The following is a 21,485-nucleotide window of genomic DNA, read 5'->3' as shown; positions in this document are numbered from 1 at the left end:
TGTTTTGCACATGATATAGTGTGGGGTGATATAAAATGCCTTACCCCATCTCCACTAAAATGTGACACATGCATAGTTTGTCCTTTGCCCTCTGTCAGCATTTTAATATTTTACAGATATATTTCTGAACATTAATACATTCGCTTTGGTAATTTATTCTTTAATGTTATGATTCTTATAAAATTCATTAAGTAAACAGGACTGTACTTTGGATCATTCTAAGATTTGTATTAAGGCAGTTATTTACATCTGGAAATCATCTAAGGTCCCATGATCTCAGCAGACTTGCCAATTCCCATGATAAGAATGTTTATTGTAGCCATCTGCATTTTTTAAAGATTACACTCAGTCTTGCAGGTCATGAATATAAAGTTTCAGCATTGCATTGGTCCCCCCCTTTGTAAAAGAATAGACTGTCCTCTGTTGCCATGTAATTTTGAATGTGTAATATGCAGCATATCATCATCATCATCATTTATTTATATAGCGCTATCATAAATGATATTTCTATTCAGGTTGGAGAAAATAACAATTCTTGGAAAATGGGAGGGGAAAATGTAATCTGCTACCCCATATTTAAATTAATATACAGTCATATGAAAATGTTTGGGAACCCCTCTCAACCTGCTTAATAATTTACTCCACTTTCAACAAAAAAGATAACAGTGGTATGTCTCATTTCCCAGGAACATCTGAGTACTGGGGTGTTTTCTGAACAAAGATTTTTAGTGAAGCAGTATTCCAAGATCTAAAAACAAAGATTGTTCAGTATCATGGTTTAGGGGAAGGCTACAAAAAGCTATCTCAAAAGGTTTAAACTGTCAGTTTCAACTGTAAAGCTGGCCATAGATGTAAAGATTTTTGAAAGATCCGATCATCATCGTGAGACCACGATTTTCTCGAAACGATCGTAAGAATTGTCCATCAACTAAAAAGACCATTTCAGGCAATATTGCCAGGAAAACAAAGGGTAGCTGCCTGCTTGTCCCTGCAAACATAGATAGATTGCACTGGAACCGATAAAGATTTTTTAACCTGGCCGTTCAATTTTCTGACAGACGTCGGCCGAAAAATCGCAAGATGTACGATCGTTCGAATTCCACTAACCGCACGATAATTTCGAAGGATTGGTCGTACTTTGGTCGTTCGGCAAGAGAAATCTTTGCGTCTATGGGGAGCTTAAGGAATGTAATCAGGAAATGGAAGGCCATAGGCATAGTTGCTGTAAAACCCAAGGTCTGGCAGGCCAAGAAAAATACAGGAGCAGCATATTCGGAGGATTGTGAGAATGGTTACAGACAACCCAAGACCCTTTCTGCACTCACGCCACAAACAGAGTCGCTTGTTGTATGCAAAAGCTCATTTAGACAAGCCACAGTCATTTTGTAACAAAGTGCTTTGTACTGATGGGGCAAAAATTTAGTTATTTGGTCATAACAAAAATCGATTTGCATGTCGGAAGAAGAACACAGCATTCCAAGAAAAATACCTGCTACCTACTGTCAAATTTGGAGGTTCAGTCATGCTGTGTGGCTAGTTCAGGGACTGGGGCCCTTGTTAAAGTCGAGGGTCGGTTGAATTCAACCCAATATCAACAAATTCTTCAGGATAATGTTCAAGCATCAGTCACAAAGTTGAAGTTACACAGGGGTTGGATATTTCAACAAGACAATGACCCTAAACACACTTCAAAACCTACAAAGGCATTTATGCAGAGGTAGAAGTACAATATTCTGGCATGGCCATCAGGTTCCCCAACTTGAATATCATCGAAAATCTATGGGATGATTTGAAGCAGGCTGTCCATGCTCGGCAGGCATCAAATTTATCTGAACTGGAGAGATTTTGTATGGATGCATGGTCGAAAATACCACCATCCAGAATCCAGACACTCATCAAAAGCTATAGGAGGTGTCTAGAGGCTGTTACATTTGCAAAAGGAGGCTCAACTAAGTATTGATGTAATATCTCTGTTGGGGTGCCCAAATTTATGCATCTGTCTAATTTTTGTTATGATGCATATTTTCTGTTAATTCAATAAACTTTATTTCACTGCTGAAATACTACTGTTTCCATAGGGCATGTTATAGATTAAAAATAAGTTGCTACTTTGAAAGCTCAGCCAATGATAAACAAAACTCTGAAGAATTAAGAGGGATTCCCAAACTTTTTCATATGACTGTATATTATGAATTACAAAAGTGATCCTCAAAAAGCCATTGACATATTTAACATTTCATCCAGCTGATCCATGTGTGAATATTAGTCTTTGCAATTATTCCTGTAAAGGGAATGACCATCTTTTTCAGGAAATCTGTACTCAAAATAAAGCGGGCAATAGATGTGCAGATTTTATAATTTTTAATCTACCATCAACCATTCAGATTAAAATAAGTAGGACAAATAACAAATCAGACAATGTTTTGGCTATTAATTGACAGCAATCGTACAAAAGTTATGTTCCACAAATATACTGTAAGTGACAGTCACCCATTGATATTGTCAGATAGGCATTACAGATAGATATTATCAGTAGCCAATATACAGTAAATTACTTTAACCTGTGTGATCGACTGAAGGACCGAATGCCATGGTAGGAAAAATGTCAGGACACTCCATAATCACAGTCAGAAAATCATAAAAATATTCATTTCGTAGGGCTGTATATATGCTTCTATGGCCAGCTTAACAAAAGTGGGTCCAACTGTAAAGGCCACACACAGTGAGATCTGAGTTGAATATTATACAACTTTCTAAAATAAAGGCTCACAAAAAGTGAACTCACTGTAAAGACCAGACACAACTATTGCAAGATCTGGGGTGAACTGAATATCACATATCTTGCAATTATTGCAGAAAAATAGTTCAGTGTGTGAGGTGAATGGTACTTGCAACAGTTCAGACTACAAGAGAAGCAATTTGTTCAAAATTGAATTAATGCCACAAAGCACATTTCTCTAACAAATAATAAAATATACTGCCACCTACTATGTTGCTATGGAAGTTATTAATAATACTAGTTTATTTTTCCCTACTTTTCTACCAGCAAAAGTAGCCTATTGATTGACCAAAATAAATTGTTATTTGAAGGACTTAGTGTATAGATATTTTGCCTTGTTTTCAGTCTGCCGTTGTTGCCCCAAAACCAGATTTTTGTGGATTTTCACATTAGGAGTTTATCAGCTTTTCATTAACTGAGACTGAGCTGCTTATGTTAATGGTATATCTTTCTCGGCCTTGAGCTGATGTATAATACCTCTGTGTTGCATTAAGCAACAGCTTTATACATCTGATATTGTTACACTAATAATGTAGATACAAATAATTTATAATAAAGCATAAAGATGCTATTCATTTGTATTCATTAATCAACATGAATGGTCCCTGTAAAAAAATATATAAATCACCCAGTAACGAATGAAGACAGAGAAATAACATTTTAACTTAATCATATAAATTAGTGGGTGCTACTGAGTCCTTATCATGAATTTTAACTATTGTTTTCCCTTTTAAACTGCCAAATAGCATCGCAGTTTTTAAATGAAAGAGTTGGGAGAAATGTGTAACAACTATAGAATCTTGAGCAGCAGGCCTTGCTGTCTATTGTCAAAATAAACATGAAAGAAAAGTAAACTAACACGTGGATCAGTTTTTAGTCATTGGACTGTTTTACATTGGGTTCCCCTGGCACAGCCCTGGTCCTTCTATTAATTCAGAGAGAAATATGCCCTGGTGTGCAGAGTAGCAGAGCGCATAAGCATCAATATCTCTGCTGTTGTGTTACTTGTGTCACATATCCCATTGAAACATGTTTATAATTAGAAAAAATACTCCCTGTTTTAAACTATAAGGCTGTAAAAGGCCAACATGGAGTCCAATGATCTGTATTTTGTAGCCTTCTACCTTTATATGGTTGTGGCACTTTTGAGTGACTTCTCATATGCCTATATTTTACATTTGTACACTATTCCCTGCCACATCAGAGCACAGCAAAACTATAACAATGCAAGTTGCATAATGATTACTAATTAAAACTCTATGGAAACATTTTTGGACTTCTATGGGAAAAAATAAACATGAATCTACATGATCATCCAAAAGCAGTGAGGATTTGTTAGAACAGAAATCTGTGTGGAAGGTCCTTAGTAGCTAGGAATATGTGTTCAAGCTTCCTGCAATAGCTTGGGGCTTTTTAACTAATTGTTTTATATTTAGAATTTTCAGTTCCTTCCTTGTTTTTGGCAGCACAAAGCTGCATAATGTAACTAAATGAAGGTCTAGGGAAGCACATAAACTGGAATGTGAAAGGTGACTTGTTCTACCATTTCTCACTCAGTTTTGGTCACAAGATAATTCAGCACTACAACTGACAACAGGAAATAGCGAGTGTAAAGGAAGTAGCTTCTCTTATCTCTGGCAAAGTGCATCCTACAGATTCTTTTTTTATTCCAGATTTCTTTAACATTTAATACTCCTATTTAATCATGTTATGTTGTTCATTAAACAGTTACCCAGAATCCATGACTGAAATGTAATTGCAATGCATTTAGCATAGTGCTTATTAAAACTGATAGCTGTGCTGTGTATGTGAGGGTTATTAGCTAGACATATGGAAACATAAACCGGCTGTTATCCATGATGCTGTTCATAAGACCTCTGTTGTAAGTTCCAGTTTATAGAAACCACACTCTCCAATTAAGCTGCAAACATTACATCATTCATATATGTTAGATCATCCTGTAGACCGTTTTACACTAGGCTATATAAGTAGAGGCTAAACAGACTCAAATATCTGTTTAATTCTTGACACCAAAATGGAAATAGAACAAACAAAATTCCACTGGAGAGCAATGCAAGTGCAATATCTTTGTGGATTTATTCAGAGATGCATAGCACATGAACCACACAGATATTGCAATTGCATTGCTCTCCAGTGGAATTTTGTTTGTTGTTAAACCTAGACATGGCCAAGCAATAGGTCAAGGATGTTGCCTAGTAAAGCTCAATAACTCTCAGCGTGTCATCTAATTAAGATGTTGGCAAAAAGTATAGCAAACTACAGACACTTAAACAGCATACTGAACACTGTATTATGTAAAACTTATAAAGCATATATCTTGGTGTAAAGTCTTAAAAGTTGAGACCAACTTAGAATGATATATGTCAGGCACTTACAAACCACCTATAGCACCAGTCCTAGACTAAAACTAATAAATAATAACAAAATTCTAATAAAAAAAATAAAAAAGTTGAGAGGGAAAAAAGTACAATATAACAAATAACAAATACACCATTCATATTGTTAAGGCAAAAGTTGAGTCCTTCAGGTTGTCTAGTTTTAAGGGTAAATGTCCATTTTCCTCTCTTTTATTAAGATTGCATAATTTATGGGTGGGTGAGAGGAGTTTAAATTAGAACTGGTATGGGACCAATCATCCAGAATGCTCGAGATCTGTGGTTTTCCAGATAACAGATCTTTCCATAATTTGGATCTTCATTATTTATATCCAACAGGCATGTTTTGCCTCTAATAAGGATTAATTATGTCTTAGTTGGGATAATGTACAAGGTACTGTTTTATTATTACAGGGAAAAATTTAAAGGTTTTGTTCACCTTGGAGGTAACTTTTAGTAAGATGTAGAAAGTGATATGCAATTGGTTTTCATTTTTTATTATTTGTGGTTTTTGAGCTTTTTATACAGCAACTCTCCAGTTTGCAATTTCAGCAATCTGGTTACTAGGTTCAAAATTACCCTAGCAACCACGCACTGATTTCAATAAGAGACTGGGATATAAATAGGAGAGGCCCTGGATAAAAAGATCAGTAATAAAAAGTTGCAATAACAATGCTTGCAGAGCATTTGTTTTTAGGTAGCGTCAGTGACCTCCATTTGAAAGCTGGAAAGAGTCAGACATATAATGAAAAAAACTATAGAAAATATATATATTTAATAATGTGTGTGTGTGTATATATATATATATATATATATATATATATATATATATATATATATATATATATATATATATATATATATATATATATATATATATATATATATATATTACAAGGGAAAGTTGTGCTCACCACTTATTTGCAATGCGGGCTGTGACCACAAAATTCATATAGACAAATACAAGAGGTCCTCTGCACTCAACCGATTATCAATATATTTAAGACAGAGACATTTTGAGTATACTGCTACTGAAAAATGCCTTACCCTTTAAACAAAAAATACAGGAGCAGTGACCAGCTCCATGTTGTAGCTCCCACCCCTCCCAGCTATTGTCAGGGGATCCCACTGGTGTCTAATAAAAGGGCATCCAAGTTTGGGAGTTTGGGAAAGCAGCTAGTAAGTTGCAGGTAAAACTTAGTCCCTTTGTAAAATGTATAATGAAGCAATAGAATTCTTAATGAATCAGATGAAAATTGAGCATAGGACTGGCCAGATATGGGATGACTTTGACATAGTTGGCCAGCTTAAATATATGGCAATATATGGACAAACAATCCCTGTTTTGTTTAAAGGGTAAGGCATTTTTCAGTAGCAGCAGTGGCGTAACTACCGAGGAAGCAGACCCCGCAGCCGCGGGGGGGCCCCGGGAGTACAGCGGGGCCCGCTTCCTCATTAGTATGGGGATGGTGCTGGCAATCTAGATAGCTACGCTTCTCCCGGATTTCAGGTGCACTTGGCTGCTGTGTTTTAGCTACAGAAGCAGCAGTCAAGTGGCGAGCAACAGCATGGGAGGGAGCTAGAGGCGAGGCGTGAACACAGCCAGGGTTAAAAATTAAATGTTGGAAGCCCCACCTCCAGGCTGTGACTGAGGCGCGCATCCATGTGATGACGCTAGACGCGTCATTGGAGGAGTTCCGAAGCAGTTATTCGCGGGGCTCCAACAGTGGTGGATCGCTCAGGCACCCAGAAACTGAGGCGTTCTGAGGAACTGCCTGAGCCTGAAAAGAACATGAAGAGGAAACGGCCTGGCGATACCTGCCACTGCTGGGCTCTCCTGCACTGAACATCAAAGAGGAACTACTGGGTAATTAGCACAGGCCAATAGAAAGTGCAGAAAAAACAGGCACTGCCCCAGTACAGGCAGAGAGAACGGGACATCTGGTGGATCAGCTCATTGGTGACCTTGCCAGCATTAATCATCTCCAGAAGAGCAGTGATGGAAATCTGATTACAGAGATTTGAATTTCCCGCCCACACCCTGGGTTTGTTGTTGGAAGGAAAGCCTTTATTCCTGCTATAGGAACGTGTCTGAAAGAAGAATGACATGGCTGCTCGTGGCATGCAGACCCCTGTCTTCCCCTGAACTCCCACTGTCAGTGCAGTTACTAGTAAGAATTGAACTGCAGTTTTTATTATTTGTACTGTAGTTGTTTGGGCACCCTGCTGTGAGTTATGGGGGTATTTATACACAAAATAGGCATTGTTCCACCCTGCTGTGAGTTATTGGGTATTTATACATGGAATTGCCACTGTACCAGCCTTCTATGAGTTCTGGGGATATTATACATGAAATTCTCCCACTATTATGTGCAGAGGGGGCCCTGAATTTTTTTTTGCAGGGGGGCCCTGGCATCCGAAGTTACGCCACTGAGTAGCAGTATGCACAAAATGTCTCTGTCTTAAATATATTGATAATGGGTTGAGTGCAGAGGACCTCTTCTATATATATACACACAGGTATGGGACCTGTTATCCAGAATGCTCGGGACCTGGGGTTTTCCGGATAACGGATCTTTCCGTAATTTGGGTCTTCATGCCTTAAGTCTATTAGAAATTCATTTAAACATTAAATAAACCCAATAGGCTGGTTTTGCTTCCAATAAGGATTAATTATATCTTAGTTGGGATCAAGTACAAGGTACTGTTTTATTATTACAGAGAAAAAGGAAATCATTTTTAAAATTTTTTGATTATTTGGATAAAATGGAGTCTATGGGAGACAGCCGTTCCGTAATTCGGAGCTTTTCTGGATATCGGGTTTCCGGATAAGGGATCCTATACCTGTATATATGTGTTTATATCTATATATATATATATATATATATATATATATATATATATATATATATATATATAGTCAGCCATTCTTTAACATACTAAAAGTTAACTTACAGATGAACCACTCCTTATTATTTGGATAAAATGTAACTTTCTGGATAACCGTTTTCCGAATAGCAGATCCCATACCTGTATTGTTCTAAATAACCTGTGCGTGTAGTATGCAAAAAGTGAATAGATAGAATAAAACCTTTGCGAATGTAAGATACTGTTCATAAAAATTCAAATAAACCTTATATCATTCTGTTTAAGCTTTTTGGGCCAGGCTCTTGCCGTGACTGAAAATATTCTAGCACAGTGTACAGTGATAAGCACTGGTGTCTTGCAGTGCTGGGGTCTAAGTTTGATTCTAGCCAGGGCATTATCTGTATTCTCCCTGTGCTTGTGTGTTTCCTTTGGGTATTTATTTTCCTCCTGCAATCCGAAAGCATACAGGAAGGTTAACTCGCTCCTGATAAAATTGATTCTAGTCTGTGTCAATGTGATAAGGAACTTAAAGGAAAACTCATGAGTACTGGTGCAGTGAAAGATTATAAATTTAGTAGAATAACATATCCTTCAATTTATTGTGTGCAAGTACAGTACATCCTCCCATATTTTGCTATGTTATTGATGGCTCTCGGGTGCTGGAGAATGTGGCAAGCAACAAGTTACTTATGTAAAATTAGTTTGTATATATAACTATAATACACAAAAGCCATGAATATCTTGTAAATGATATCCTTATAAACGGTGAGTAGTGATGTCATCAGTTATAAACGGTGAGTAGTGATGTAATTTCTGTCACATGACTCACTAAAATTTGTGTATTATAATAAATAAAGTACCCCCAATTGTAAAATATGAGGATATTATAAGTTACCTCGGAGTTCCATGACCTGTATAAAAACACTCGGCCTTCGGCCTCGTGTTTTTATATGGTCATGAAACTCCTCGGTAACTTATAATATCCTTATATTTTACAAGAGGGGGTACTTTATTCACTATATAATATGAGAATGAAGTAAAGGATGTAATAGGCATTAAAGGCATAAAGGGCAATACCTAGCAGAACACTGGGGTCATAGTGTTCCTTCACAGTGTCACATTAGGGTTGATCTTCTAACACTGGGCAGATACGTATAAATTGTGGGACCCATAGTAACCAATTATACCTGTAAAAACCTAATCTAAGCGAATTGTTAATCTGTTAAACAAAGGGTAAAGCATTACTGAGACCCAAAACAGAGGCACAAGTTAACTGGAATTAGTGGTTCACTCTGTGAATATATTTATTATGAAGGTGATAACCTTTTAACATGAAATCACTTATTAATCATGTTTTCTTATATGAAAACCAAATATTTAGAAAACTCAAAATTACAGAAAGCCCATCTCCAATAGAGTTGGAGAAAATAAGCAAATAATTCATTTTTTTTTTAATAATAATTTTGTTTCTATTCTACATAATAATATTTTTTTTTCTCTGTAATAATAAAACAGTACCTTGTACTTAATCGCAACTAAGCTAACATATCTATATCACATACTATATAGCACATACTATCAGTGCTGTATTATAGATTAACATGGACTTTATTTTTACAAATATATGTATATATTTATGTATATCCTCTACCCCTCCCCCCAAAAAAAGTGACTTTTAAAATAAGGTAAGAATGTGAAGCAATGTCAGTGAAAGCTTCAGCCTGCTGGGGTGCTGTTTTTTTTTTTTTTTTTTCTTCTAAAGAATGAATAATATACAGGAAACAGGAACCTCCTGTACTAGACATTATGAGGCAACACTTTTACAATACAGCTACGGCACACCCTTTGGCAATGTAGTGCCAAAGGTAGTTATGCATGATTGCAATATTTAAGAAGGGTGTGTATCACATACAATATTTTTAAGTTATTGTGCATAATGTATGCAGTAAATGAGCATTCCCTTGTAATGGTGTCTTTAATTAGGTTCAGGAAGTGTTAAGGGTCTTAATTTGTTTGTATTTAAGAACTTAAAGGAAAACTATACCCCCCAAACAATGTAGGTCTCTACAAAAATATATTGCATAAAACAGCTCATATGTAAAATCCTGCTTCATGTAAATAAACCATTTTCATAATAATATACTTTTCTAGTAGTATGTGCCATTGGGTAATCATAAATAGAAAATTTAAAAAATAAGGGCCGCCCCTTGGGATTGTAGGATTCACTGTACTCACAAACATACCAACAATACATACATGTTAGGTCACATGAGCAAAAGAGTTGTGTCTTTTGCTTCCACACTTCTTCCTGTTACAGTTAGAGTTGAAGACCATCACGAAATGGTGGGTCAAGGCAAGAGATGTAAAAGGGCAATATTTACATAAATATATATTCCAGTTTGGTAAGATTCTTTAATATGCCACTTAATATGATATGAACTATCTGTTGCTTAAGTGTTCATTTTGGGGGTATAGCTTTCCTTTAATCAGCAGATTAACGTCAAAGATTCATTTTTACTTTCTTACCACATGTTAATGTGAGTATTAACAAAAGTCCCATTGCACACAGGATTTTTTGTCACAGAGGGGCAAATTCACTAAGATGCGAAGTTGCGCCAGGCGCAACTTCGCCGCACTTCGCCAGGCATAGTTTCGCCAGCGCTCCGCAAATTCACTAAAATCCGAAGTTGCGCACAGGGGTAGCGTAAGATTGCGAAGTTGCACTAGCATTGATTCGCTATATAAAGCGAAGTTACGCTAGCGAAGGCTAATTTGCATACGGCGCGAAATTCAAATTTCAATGGAGGAACACGTATCTGCACTACAAATGCCTAGAAAACCTTCAAATCACCAAATAAAAATTTTATTTTGCCCTACACATGTGCCCACTGTCTAGGTAAGTTGCCATGAGTCAGGAAATGTAGGGGGGAGGAAGGGGAGCCCCAAAAAAATTTAGATCTTTTTCAGCCTATCAGCCATCATGTAGAAAACACGCCAGCGTTTTTTTGGGACTTAGAAAAAAAATTGACTTTTTTTGAAACTATCCCTATCTACTCTATTGCGCTTCGCCAGGTCTGAGGTGGCGAAGGAAGTCTAGCGTAAAAGGTAGCGTTCAGTACACTGCGCAAGTTAGTGAATTTGCGTAGTTTCATCGCTAGCGAAGATTCGCCTGGCGTAAGGTTGCAAAGTAACACTAGCGAAACTACGCCAGCGTTCGTTAGTGAATTTGCGCAGTAGCGAAAATGCCAAACGCTAGCAAATTAACGCTAGCGTTCGGCGCTTTGCGTCTTAGTGAATTTGCCCCAAAGTTTCTTGGGGAGTTCTATTGATATCCAAATCTCTCTCTCTGCATAAAATTTATGCATGTTATTTTGGTGAGCAGATATCTCCTGCGAGTAGTCTGCTATTCAGCCATGTCAGCTCTTCTAGATTTTACGGGAGTGAAACGGTTATCCCCCACCCAATTCTCCTGGAATAACTCCCAGTCACCCACTTTCCCCATAACTTTGCCCCTAAATCTAACCTCACCATATTAAAAGCCTGTGAACCATCCCGTATTGTACCTGAGTGCTACAATATTTAAATACAGCTTTTGGCAGAGAGAAGGACATGAATGGGGCATGACTTGGACTTAACATGGCATTGCCATCGACATCCTGTATCCGGGAGGTTCTTTCTCCACAATTCTTTATTTATGACTCATAACTAGTCATAATAGTCTCTGAAACGTAATGATAATCTTTTCATTTTTAAAATGTTTTAATTAGCTTTAAGGCATGATGGTCCACATTATGAAATACTGAAATCCAAGTTTCAAAGCATTCTTTTATATTAGTTCCATACCAGTGCATACAGTACATTATGCATATTTTTAATATCTGGTTAAAAGAAGTCCCTCAATGTGTGATGTGCAAAGTAAAAAAAAGTAGCCATGAAGAGCAAACGTTACTATGGCATGAAGCTAAATGTCTCATGATGTCAGATTCTCTTTAAAAGAAAGGTCAATAAAGTGGTTGTTCACCTTTAATTTAACTTTTAGTAGTATGGTCAGTTGGTTTTAGTAAATGGCCAATTCTTAGAAACTTTTGAATTGGTCTTCATTGTTTATTTGTCATATGCATAAGTTATTTGGCACCTTTTTCTGAACCTTTACAACTTTCAAACTGGGGTCACTGACCTCAACAGCCAAAAACTATTTTTATGTGAGGCTTTTCTTTTGATTTTATTGTATTTGTGCCTTTTAATTGTTATATTTCTATTCAAGCTTATTCATCTTCCATTGTCTAATTCACACTTTCTAAGGTACCTTGGACACTAGCAACCAGATGCTAGAAACTAATTCAAAAACCACAAACAATAAATAAATGAAGATTAGTTGCTAAATGTCTCAGAATATTACTCTCAAAATTATTTTTTACTAGAAGTTTACTAAAAGTTCATTTTTAGGTGAATAACCCCTTTAACATGTTTTCCAAACTAAACATAATTCAATAGAATTTTTAAATTTGGGACACGTTTCCTGATATTTAGATGCTGATTTATTAATTTATGTTGCTCCCTCAATATACCTCTGTTGCAGTTCCAACAGGCCCCAAGGGGAAGTGGGCCCTGGTGTACCCTATGCATGCCTTGTAGTTATGCCATTGTGGGAGAGCGCGTTGTTGTCTCCTGGAATTTTCCTAGTTTGCATGTCATTCAGAACATGCTAACTACTAAGTGACAGCAGAATCCAGTGCTTAAAGTCTTTCATGAAATGTTACGGTTCTGTGAAAGGGGTAGTTTAACCTTTTTATTAACCTTTAGTATATTTTAGAATGGCTAATTCTAAGAAACTTTTCATTTTGCATTGATTTTTTAAATATTTTTTTAAATGATTTGCCTTCTTCTTTTGACTCTTTCCAGCTCTCAAATGGGATCACTGGCCCCACCTGAAAAAAACATGCCCCGTAAGGGTACTGTTTATTGTTATTGCTACTTTTTACTCATCTTACTATTCAGGCCCTTTCCTATTCATATTCCAGTCTCTTATTGAAATCAAAGCATGGTTGCTAGGGAAATTTGAAAATAGGAAAATGCAAACTGGTGAGCTGCTGAATAAAAATCTAAATAACTCAAAAAATACAAATGATATATGAAAACCAATGGGAAATTTTATCAGAATATCTTTCTCATACTAAAATTTAATTTAAAGGTGAACAACCCCTTTAAAGGAGAAGGAAAGGTTAAAACTAAGTAAGCCTTATCAGAAAGGTCCATCTAAATATACCAATAAACCCCCAAAGTAATGCTGCTCGGAGTCCTCTGTCAAAAGAAACACTGCATTTCTTTCCTTCTATTGTGTATACATGGGCTTCTGTATCAGACTTCCTGTTTTCAGCTTAAACCTCATTGCCCTGGGCAAGAGCATGCTCAGTTTGCTCCTCTTCCCCCCCCCCTCCTTTCTCTGCTGTAATCTGAGCCCAGAGCAGGGAGAGACTCAGGCAGGAAGTGATGTCACACCATGTTAATACTGCAGCTCCTATCCTAAACAAACAGAGAGTTTCTAGAGCTTTTTACTCAGGTATGGTAAAACATTCTACAGAATAAATATAACATTCTAGCTTGCACTATTGCAGCTAATCTATTGGCAATAAAATGTCTCCGTAGCTTTCCTTCTCCTTTAAATGAGGGTGAACTTCTCTACAGAAGCATGATTTGAGACATTGTTTGAAGGATGTAAAATTGTAAATATAGATTGTATGAAGAAGTGCAATCTAATGTAACATGACCTAATTTGGTTTGGACAAGAGAAGCCAACCCTTGAGCAGATTCTGGTTAGATTTATAATTCACACCTGCCTTTGTATATGGCAGAGATATCCCATTATTTTTCAGATTTGGCAGTGCACCAAAAACTCCACAAAATATTAAAATGAATACAAAGTCAAGTTCAAACCCTAATTTGCATCTAAAAATGTGGACAAACTTGAAGATATTGCATCATCCGTTCACAAAATTCCGTTGCCTTCCTTTATCCTTCACTGTAATATCACACGACATTAAGGTTTCCGATTTGATTTAGCTCATCATTAAGAATGCAGCTGAGTCTGAATCTTCCAAGTGCTGGAATTTGTCTGAAGCCTGAAAAGAATCCTTTATTCTGTGCATTCCTATTATTCGTTTTTTTTCCCCAAGAAACTGGTTGCACCAAATGGTTTCATAAGCTTTAAGCATTGCTGCTGTTTTCGGTTGTCGTCTTTTGTTCCCTGCTGCACAACAACAAAGCTAGTGCTTTATTAATGTACAATACCAATCCTGCTTTATGTAATCTGTCTAATATATGATACTTTAGGGAAATGATAACTGAATGTGTTTATGGTTAGGTTTCATTTTTTTTTTTTTGCTGTGCCTTTTGCAGTAGCACCTTGTTGGGCAAACACATTGTTCCTTTGTGTGTAAAGATCATCTCTTATTTTTTAAAGCCATTATTTGCTAGAACAAAAATTTTTCTTTGTAGCAATGACAACAACTGATGTAAATGTATCAGTTCTGTGTTTCCTTGTGTGCTTTACAGAATTATGGGGAACTGTTTTTAGAAAGCTGTAAAACAAGCTCACCAAGTCTTTGAAAACTGGTACTTTTGCTGTATTTCTTAGGAGATTATACCTCCCCATCTCTTTTAAAAAAATTCCCACCACTGTGTGTGTGTGTTTCAGGTTACAGCATTAGTAAATGGGTTGTGTATTGCCCTGCAGACATTAGGCATTACATGCTTGAGAGCATTCCATTTCATAGCTGGTGTTGCTGATATACTGTGATAGAGTGCACTTCCTGTTGTCCTTCACTAAACACAGCTAAGATTCTGCTTCAGTAATTCATTGTTCGCTACTGAAGCTGTTTGTCTGAAATTCCTATAAAGTGGAATCCACGTATAAAGGGGAATAAGATATTCATGTAGGCTTTTTTGCACTTATTGCATTTTTTTTTAAAAAAGTTAATTGCATTTATTTGTATCTTTCATATGTCCCAGTTCAGCAATGTTGTCTGTTTATAGCCACTACAGATCTAAGGGCTGTGTGTCACAGGCAAGGCAAGTAGCGATATTTATAAAGACCCCTATATTTACCTTTAAATGGAAATCGGTTTCTCCAAAGAAGGTGGTTACATTTGTATTGATGCACTTAAAGGGTGTTTCATTGTTTAGTATGTTATAGAACGGCCAATTTTAAGCTTAACTTTTCATTTGGTCTTCATTATTTATTTTTAGAGTTTTTTTTATTTGACTTTTTCTTTTGACTCCTTCCATCTTTCAAATTGGTGTCACTGAGCCCACCTAAAAACGGCTAAAAATGGATTGTTTTTGCTACTGTTTCTATTCAGGCCCTCTCCAGTTGATGTTCATATTCCAGTTTCTTGTTCCAATCAGTGCATGGTTGCTAGGGTAATTTGGACCCTAGCAACCAGATTGCTTGCAAACTGGAGAGCTGCTGAATAAAAAGCTAGTACACAATTATTGAAAAATGAAAACCAATTGCAGATTGTCTCAGAATATCACTCACGATGCCTTACTGAAAGTTAATGCAAAGGTCACCCACGCTAGAGGAGATTAATCGCAGGACGACTAATCTCCTCGTGTGTCATGGCCCTAAGGGTTCAAATTTGGTTTGATAACCAATCAAATCTTTTCTGATGGGTTTAGTGCATTCCTAATGTCCAGGCAAGTAGTAGCAGCTTCCGCCTATATAAATATTGTTTCAACTGTGCTGAAAATTAATAACCTCTGTTTTACTGATTATTTAGATAAAGTCAAATTATTGCAATAGACAGCTTCAAAGCAGTATTTTCAAACTGCATGTGTTTTATTAGCAAATCTTTTCTGATGGGTTTAGTGCATTCCTAATGTCCAGGCAAGTAGTAGCAGCTTCCGCCTATATAAATATTGTTTCAACTGTGCTGAAAATTAATAACCTCTGTTTTACTGATTATTTAGATAAAGTCAAATTATTGGAATAGACAGCTTCAAAGCAGTATTTTCAAACTGCATGTGTTTTATTAGCAGTGCAACACACTAATAATAAACTGCTAATAAAACACATGCAGTTTGAAAATACTGCTTTGAAGCTGTCTATTCCAATAATTTGACTTTATCGTGTACTTTTGGGAGTGTGGCACAGGCTCCTAGGAATTCACAGCGATACAACTACTGAATTTTACGCTGGGACCAGTAATTTGATTGTTACTGATTATTTAGAGAATAAAACAAATGAAACATTTTGACTAAGGATATTATTTGTTTATTTTTTTCTCAGGCAAAACATAAAGACCGATTTATTGCAGAACGATATGGGAAGTATAATATCAGTGATCCTTTGCTCGCACTGCAGCGGGATTATGAGACACTTAAGGAGGAGAATCATGGGCAAAAACCTCCTGTCTGTTCCAATCCACTCTACATCTTGAAAGAAGTGATGAAGCAATGTAAAACCATGCAAGAGCGGATGCTAGCTCAATTGGCCACTGCAGAAAGCAGGCACAGAAAGGTGAGTCTTTCGGTGTGCTCTGTGTTTTTTTATTGGCAGTCCTTGGTCATGGGAGCTCATCATGTCCAAAATTACGTCAAACCAAGAACACAAGGAATGAGCAATAAGCATTGCATGTTTTAACAGACTGAGGATTTTAATCATAATATTGTTATACACAATAACCATCTGTAAATTATATCCTAAAGTGCTTAGTGATGCCATTGGTTATAATTAGAGCTTAGTGATGTCATATCCTTCACAACTTACTGAAACTGTGTATTATAATAAATAATGTACCCCCTGTTGCAAAATATAAGGATATTAGAAGTCACTGCAAAGTTCCATGACCTGTATAAAAACACTCGGCCTTTGGCCTCATGCTTTTATCTGGTCATGGAATTCTTTGGTAACTTATAATATCCTTATATTTTACAATAGGGGGTACTTTATTCACTATATAATAAAAATGATAAGCCACTATATAAACCTTGTATAATGGTCCTGATTATTTACCTGGTCATATTTAGCATAGACTAACACCTCCGTTCCTGGTTGCATTTTTATAGGAAAATGGGTCATTGGGTCTCCAAACCAGTGCATTGGTTCTACAAGTTGATACTGGTAATTCAAAGGAAATGATCCCTGGAACTTCCAGTGGTACCATCATCTTGTTGTGTACTTACTTGTACTTTTTATTTTGTTTATAAAAATTTTTAATTCTGAAAAATTTGAGTTTTTAGTGAAACTACCCTTGAAAAACTAGAATTTTTGAAAAACACAACTACACCTTTAATAAATATCCCCCTAATGTCAACCAACAAAGATAAACGTGGAAATTGCCAACCTTTTTAAAATGTGTATGTGTTTTTTCGTTTGCTTTGCCGTCATTTTTTCCATTATGTGCAGCATAGTAATTATTACTTAGCAGCTATGGCTGCAGAACTATCCTTGAAGGATTGTATTACTGTTGCATATCCTTTGTTGCCCAGATCTTTTCTAGACAATTAAGTGAATTCTTTCATCTCCCTCCAGTGGCATTTACTTGTATTGCACTAGTAGAAATGGAGAAGTTTTGCTGAAAATGTATTGCTGCTTGGGCTGCATTGAGCAGTGGATGGTACAGTGGCCTTTACTGACAATTGCCCTGTTTATTGTAACAATCCTGTGAAAATTCATTGTGCTGATATGGTATGAAACCGTGTTCAACACAAGCCTTATTCATTAGGGTGAGGTCACAATGTGGAGTTTTTACATTGCATTTTTCCTCTTGGCTTTTTTCACAAAAGTTTACTAAAGTTCTTCTGAATGGAATTGTGGAGAATGGGGAAAAAATAGAAATGCATGTTGGGAAAAGAAAAGTACAGGCTGAAAAATGCAAATTATAATGCGTGTGTGGTTTCATTGGCGTATTTAAGCTCGACTGCACATTTTTTAAAACGCAATGTAAAAACGCAACATGTGAACTTGCACTTAAACTTGAGAATGAACAGAGCTGTATATTTAACTGATGGTGTCTTAAGCTGATCTGGTCATAAAATGTCATTGTTGCCTGGATCAATGCATGTGGCTTGTGGAGAGATTTTAGGGACTTGAAGCCCAGCAGGCAGTCCTTATATACTCTGCTGCAGGTTCTAAGCCAGGGGTGCAACCAGTATACCTTTTCTTATTGTTTGCAAATATCTGCATATCTGCAGGACTATCTGCATATGGTGCTTTGCAGAAGTACCACCACCATCACTTGCTAAAAAGTACATCTTGAAATTGCTTACCTTGTCATAGTGATTTCTATAGAAGCTGCCTGAATTCAAATTTACATCTCTCGCAACTTATATTTTAAATTTCTGGGGTTTTGTTGCATTCTGTGGGGATCTCCTCATATAGGGCTAGCCTGGATATCCCAATGACATACTACAAGGCCTAAGTGAGAGGCCATGCAGAGTATTGTAGCCCGCTTGCACACCCTGGCCTTCGGCAGTTCAGCGCCTGGTGCACGGTGTTGGAGGGATCGGCACCCTCCTCAGCAAACGATCCAAGAAAACACTGGCACTCAAAGGCAAGCAAATGCAGGGTTATACCCTTGCGTATTTTATTCTGCAAACGTGCAATGTTTTGGCGGTCCGACCCCTTTGTCAATGCTCGACAAAGGGGTCTGACCCCGAAACGTTGCACGTTTGCAGAATAAAATATGCAAGGGTATAACCCTGCATTTGCTTGCCTTTGAGTGCCAGTGTTTTCTTGGATCTAAGTGAGAGGCCCCCTTTTAACCCTTTCCCTGGCAGCCATTTTGTCCTAAATGAGAACATCTACTGTCAAGCAGTTCTTTCACTTTAAGGGCCTTTTCTGGGTGGGTCTTTTAGTTTACCCAGGAAAACAATATATTGTTTTTTAAGGACAACCTGGTCTTTCAAAATATGCTAGAAATTTGGTGTAATTCCACTTCTGTAAAATGATGTAGGTTTCTAAGTGTTCAATAAAATGAAAAAAATCATGTTTCACATAGTACAATCACATATATCAGAAATATAATTTATTCTATTTACGAGAACACAGCTGATTTAGAAGGTTCTATGTCTCCTGAATGCACAAATACCAAATATATATAGTTTTATGAAGATATCTCACTTGTATAGATCAAAATCTCCAGGCAGTACACTACCAAATTTCCAAAGCACCACTCCACAAAATGGCTTCTGATTTCAAGGCCAAACACTCCACTAACAGTAGATTTACCCTAGAAAACCACACATTATTAGAAAGAGCAGATTCTGGCAAATCAAAAATGGGTAAATATATCTATGTACTCCAAACTACCAAGTTGTAATTCTTTCCTGAATTTATATTTTTTTATAGAAATTGGTGATTTTTTTTGAAAAATGACCTCAAAGCTTCCAATCTACATCATCATATCTCCCACACATCATTACATACCAATGTAAAACACTCTCAATATGATTTGCCAGGAGTCCACTAACCAGTTTGATGCCCAATATGTATAGGTTTATAATTCCAGATACTGCAAAATCAAGCATAGTTTTGGGGGGGGGGGAAAGTTAGAAAAAAAGTAAGGTCGCGACCAGAAAACCATACATTTTTGGAAAGTACACATTCCCCCGAATCCAAATTAGGTATGAATGTCTTTCTACTCCGAAGCACCAAGCCGGAAACCTTTCCTAAATTTGGTGACATTTCCAAAAATCACCTCAAAACTTCCACCCAGCAGCATTGTTTTTTCCACATACTATAAGGTATCAAAATAAATCACCCAAAATATGAAAGCCTGGGGTCCTCTGAACAGTTTTATGCCCATTATGTAAAGTTTTACCTAAGGCTTGGTACAGTGACCACAGTCTCTGGAATTCTTCCCTTTGTTCCAACTCGAAAACCCGTTTCTCCTCTGGTAAAAATTCAGTTATCAGTAGTCCATGTGAGTCAGCGCTTAAACAGAAGCTTAGGGAATAAGATGTAGCAAGAAGACAATCTAAGGAGCAAATTCGCCAGTAATTTCGCTAGGGAAGTGGACCTACTCTAGTGCTACTTCGCACACTTACGCCAGGCGAAGTTGCGCTATGGCGAAGGGACGTAATTATGCTAATTCACTAACTTGCGCACTTTACTGAACGTTACCTCTTGCGCCAGACTTGCCTTCGCCACCTCAGACCAGGCGAAGTGCAATAGAGTAGTTTTCCTTTTTTTATTGTGCTGAAAAAGATTGTACATTTTTTTTGGGGTACCCTCCTTCCCACCTACATTTCCTAACATATGGCACCTAAACTATATAGCGGGCACATGTATAGGGCAAAATAACAACTCTATTTTAATTTATGAAGCTTTCCCAGGCTTGTGTAGTGTAATGTATTTGCTGCTACATATACGTCCATTGTACTTTAACTTGGCTCCGTATGCAAATTAGGCATCGCTAGTGTAACTTCGTTTTGCTTGACGAATTAACAATGGCACAACTTCGCTACCGGTTGCCTTCCTGAGCGCAACTTCGCAATTCATTGAATTTGCGTAGCGCTGGCGAAACTACGCCTGGCGAAGTGCGGCAAAGCTGACGCTGGCGCAACTTCGGATCTTAGTGAATTTGCCCCTAAGTGTAGTGAGTTTTTCTTTTATTATAATTCAACAAGTGTCCACTATTACCATACGGTGTACATTTTACTTTATATGGATCACCTTAGGTGTGCTTATGGGACCATACGGTGTACATTTTACTTTATATGGATCACCTTAGGTGTGCTTATGGGTGGGTACTCACAAACGTTAAGCTTATCTGCAGGGTCAGACTGTAGTTTTCAGGGCTGTATTGTACTAGTGGAGAAATGATTGCACATTTGTGTAGATTAAAAATAGGCACATCAAATCCCTTTCCTTTGTCTGTGTTGTCTCCCATTTTTTTTGCGGTTACACTTCGACCAGCGTTGCCCCCACGTTCAGTGTAACACTTCTGGGTCGCTTAGGGATGACGTCAACTGCTAACTACCTAAGCAGGTGGCATATAGGGGCCCCAAAATGAAGGTAGGCAAAGGTAGAAAAAAGTAAGTTTATCCCAGAAAACCATATATTTTCGGATAGTACACATTCCCCCCGAATCCAAATTGTGTATGCATGTCTTTCTACTCCAAGGCACCAAGCTTTCCTAAATTTGGCAATAGAGGCAGCTGTTTTTACATTTCTGAAAATCGGCTAAAAATATTGCAATTGGCCACATTTATGTGTGCCACAAGACCCTCCTAACAGCACAAAGACCCCCCCAAAACCATATATTTTGGGAAAGTACACATTCTGACGAATCCAACAAATATAAAGACGTCGTTCTACACCAAACTACCAAACTGCAAAACTTTTCAAAACGTAGAGGTTTTTACGACATTTCTAAAAATCGCCTAAAAATTTTGCTTTTTGCCGCATTTATCTCACGCAATGTTTTACGTACAAATAG

The 21,485-nt window shown here is 37.1% G+C and overlaps 1 protein-coding gene across 2 annotated transcripts in view; it reads left to right on the top strand.

Moving 5' to 3' along the window:
- Window positions 1-21,485, top strand: part of cttnbp2nl.L (CTTNBP2 N-terminal like L homeolog) — a 74,796-nt gene that overhangs the window by 43,257 nt on the left and 10,054 nt on the right. For both annotated transcript variants that reach the window (XM_018246608.2, XM_018246607.2), the window contains exon 3: window positions 16,331-16,561. In XM_018246608.2, coding sequence (XP_018102097.1) covers window positions 16,331-16,561 — 231 coding nt within the window. The remainder of the gene's footprint in view (window positions 1-16,330; window positions 16,562-21,485) is intronic.

This window comes from Xenopus laevis, chromosome 2L (genome assembly GCF_017654675.1).
Source record: "Xenopus laevis strain J_2021 chromosome 2L, Xenopus_laevis_v10.1, whole genome shotgun sequence".
Taxonomy (NCBI): domain Eukaryota; kingdom Metazoa; phylum Chordata; class Amphibia; order Anura; family Pipidae; genus Xenopus; species Xenopus laevis.
This window is presented reverse-complemented; position numbering and strand designations above follow the sequence as displayed.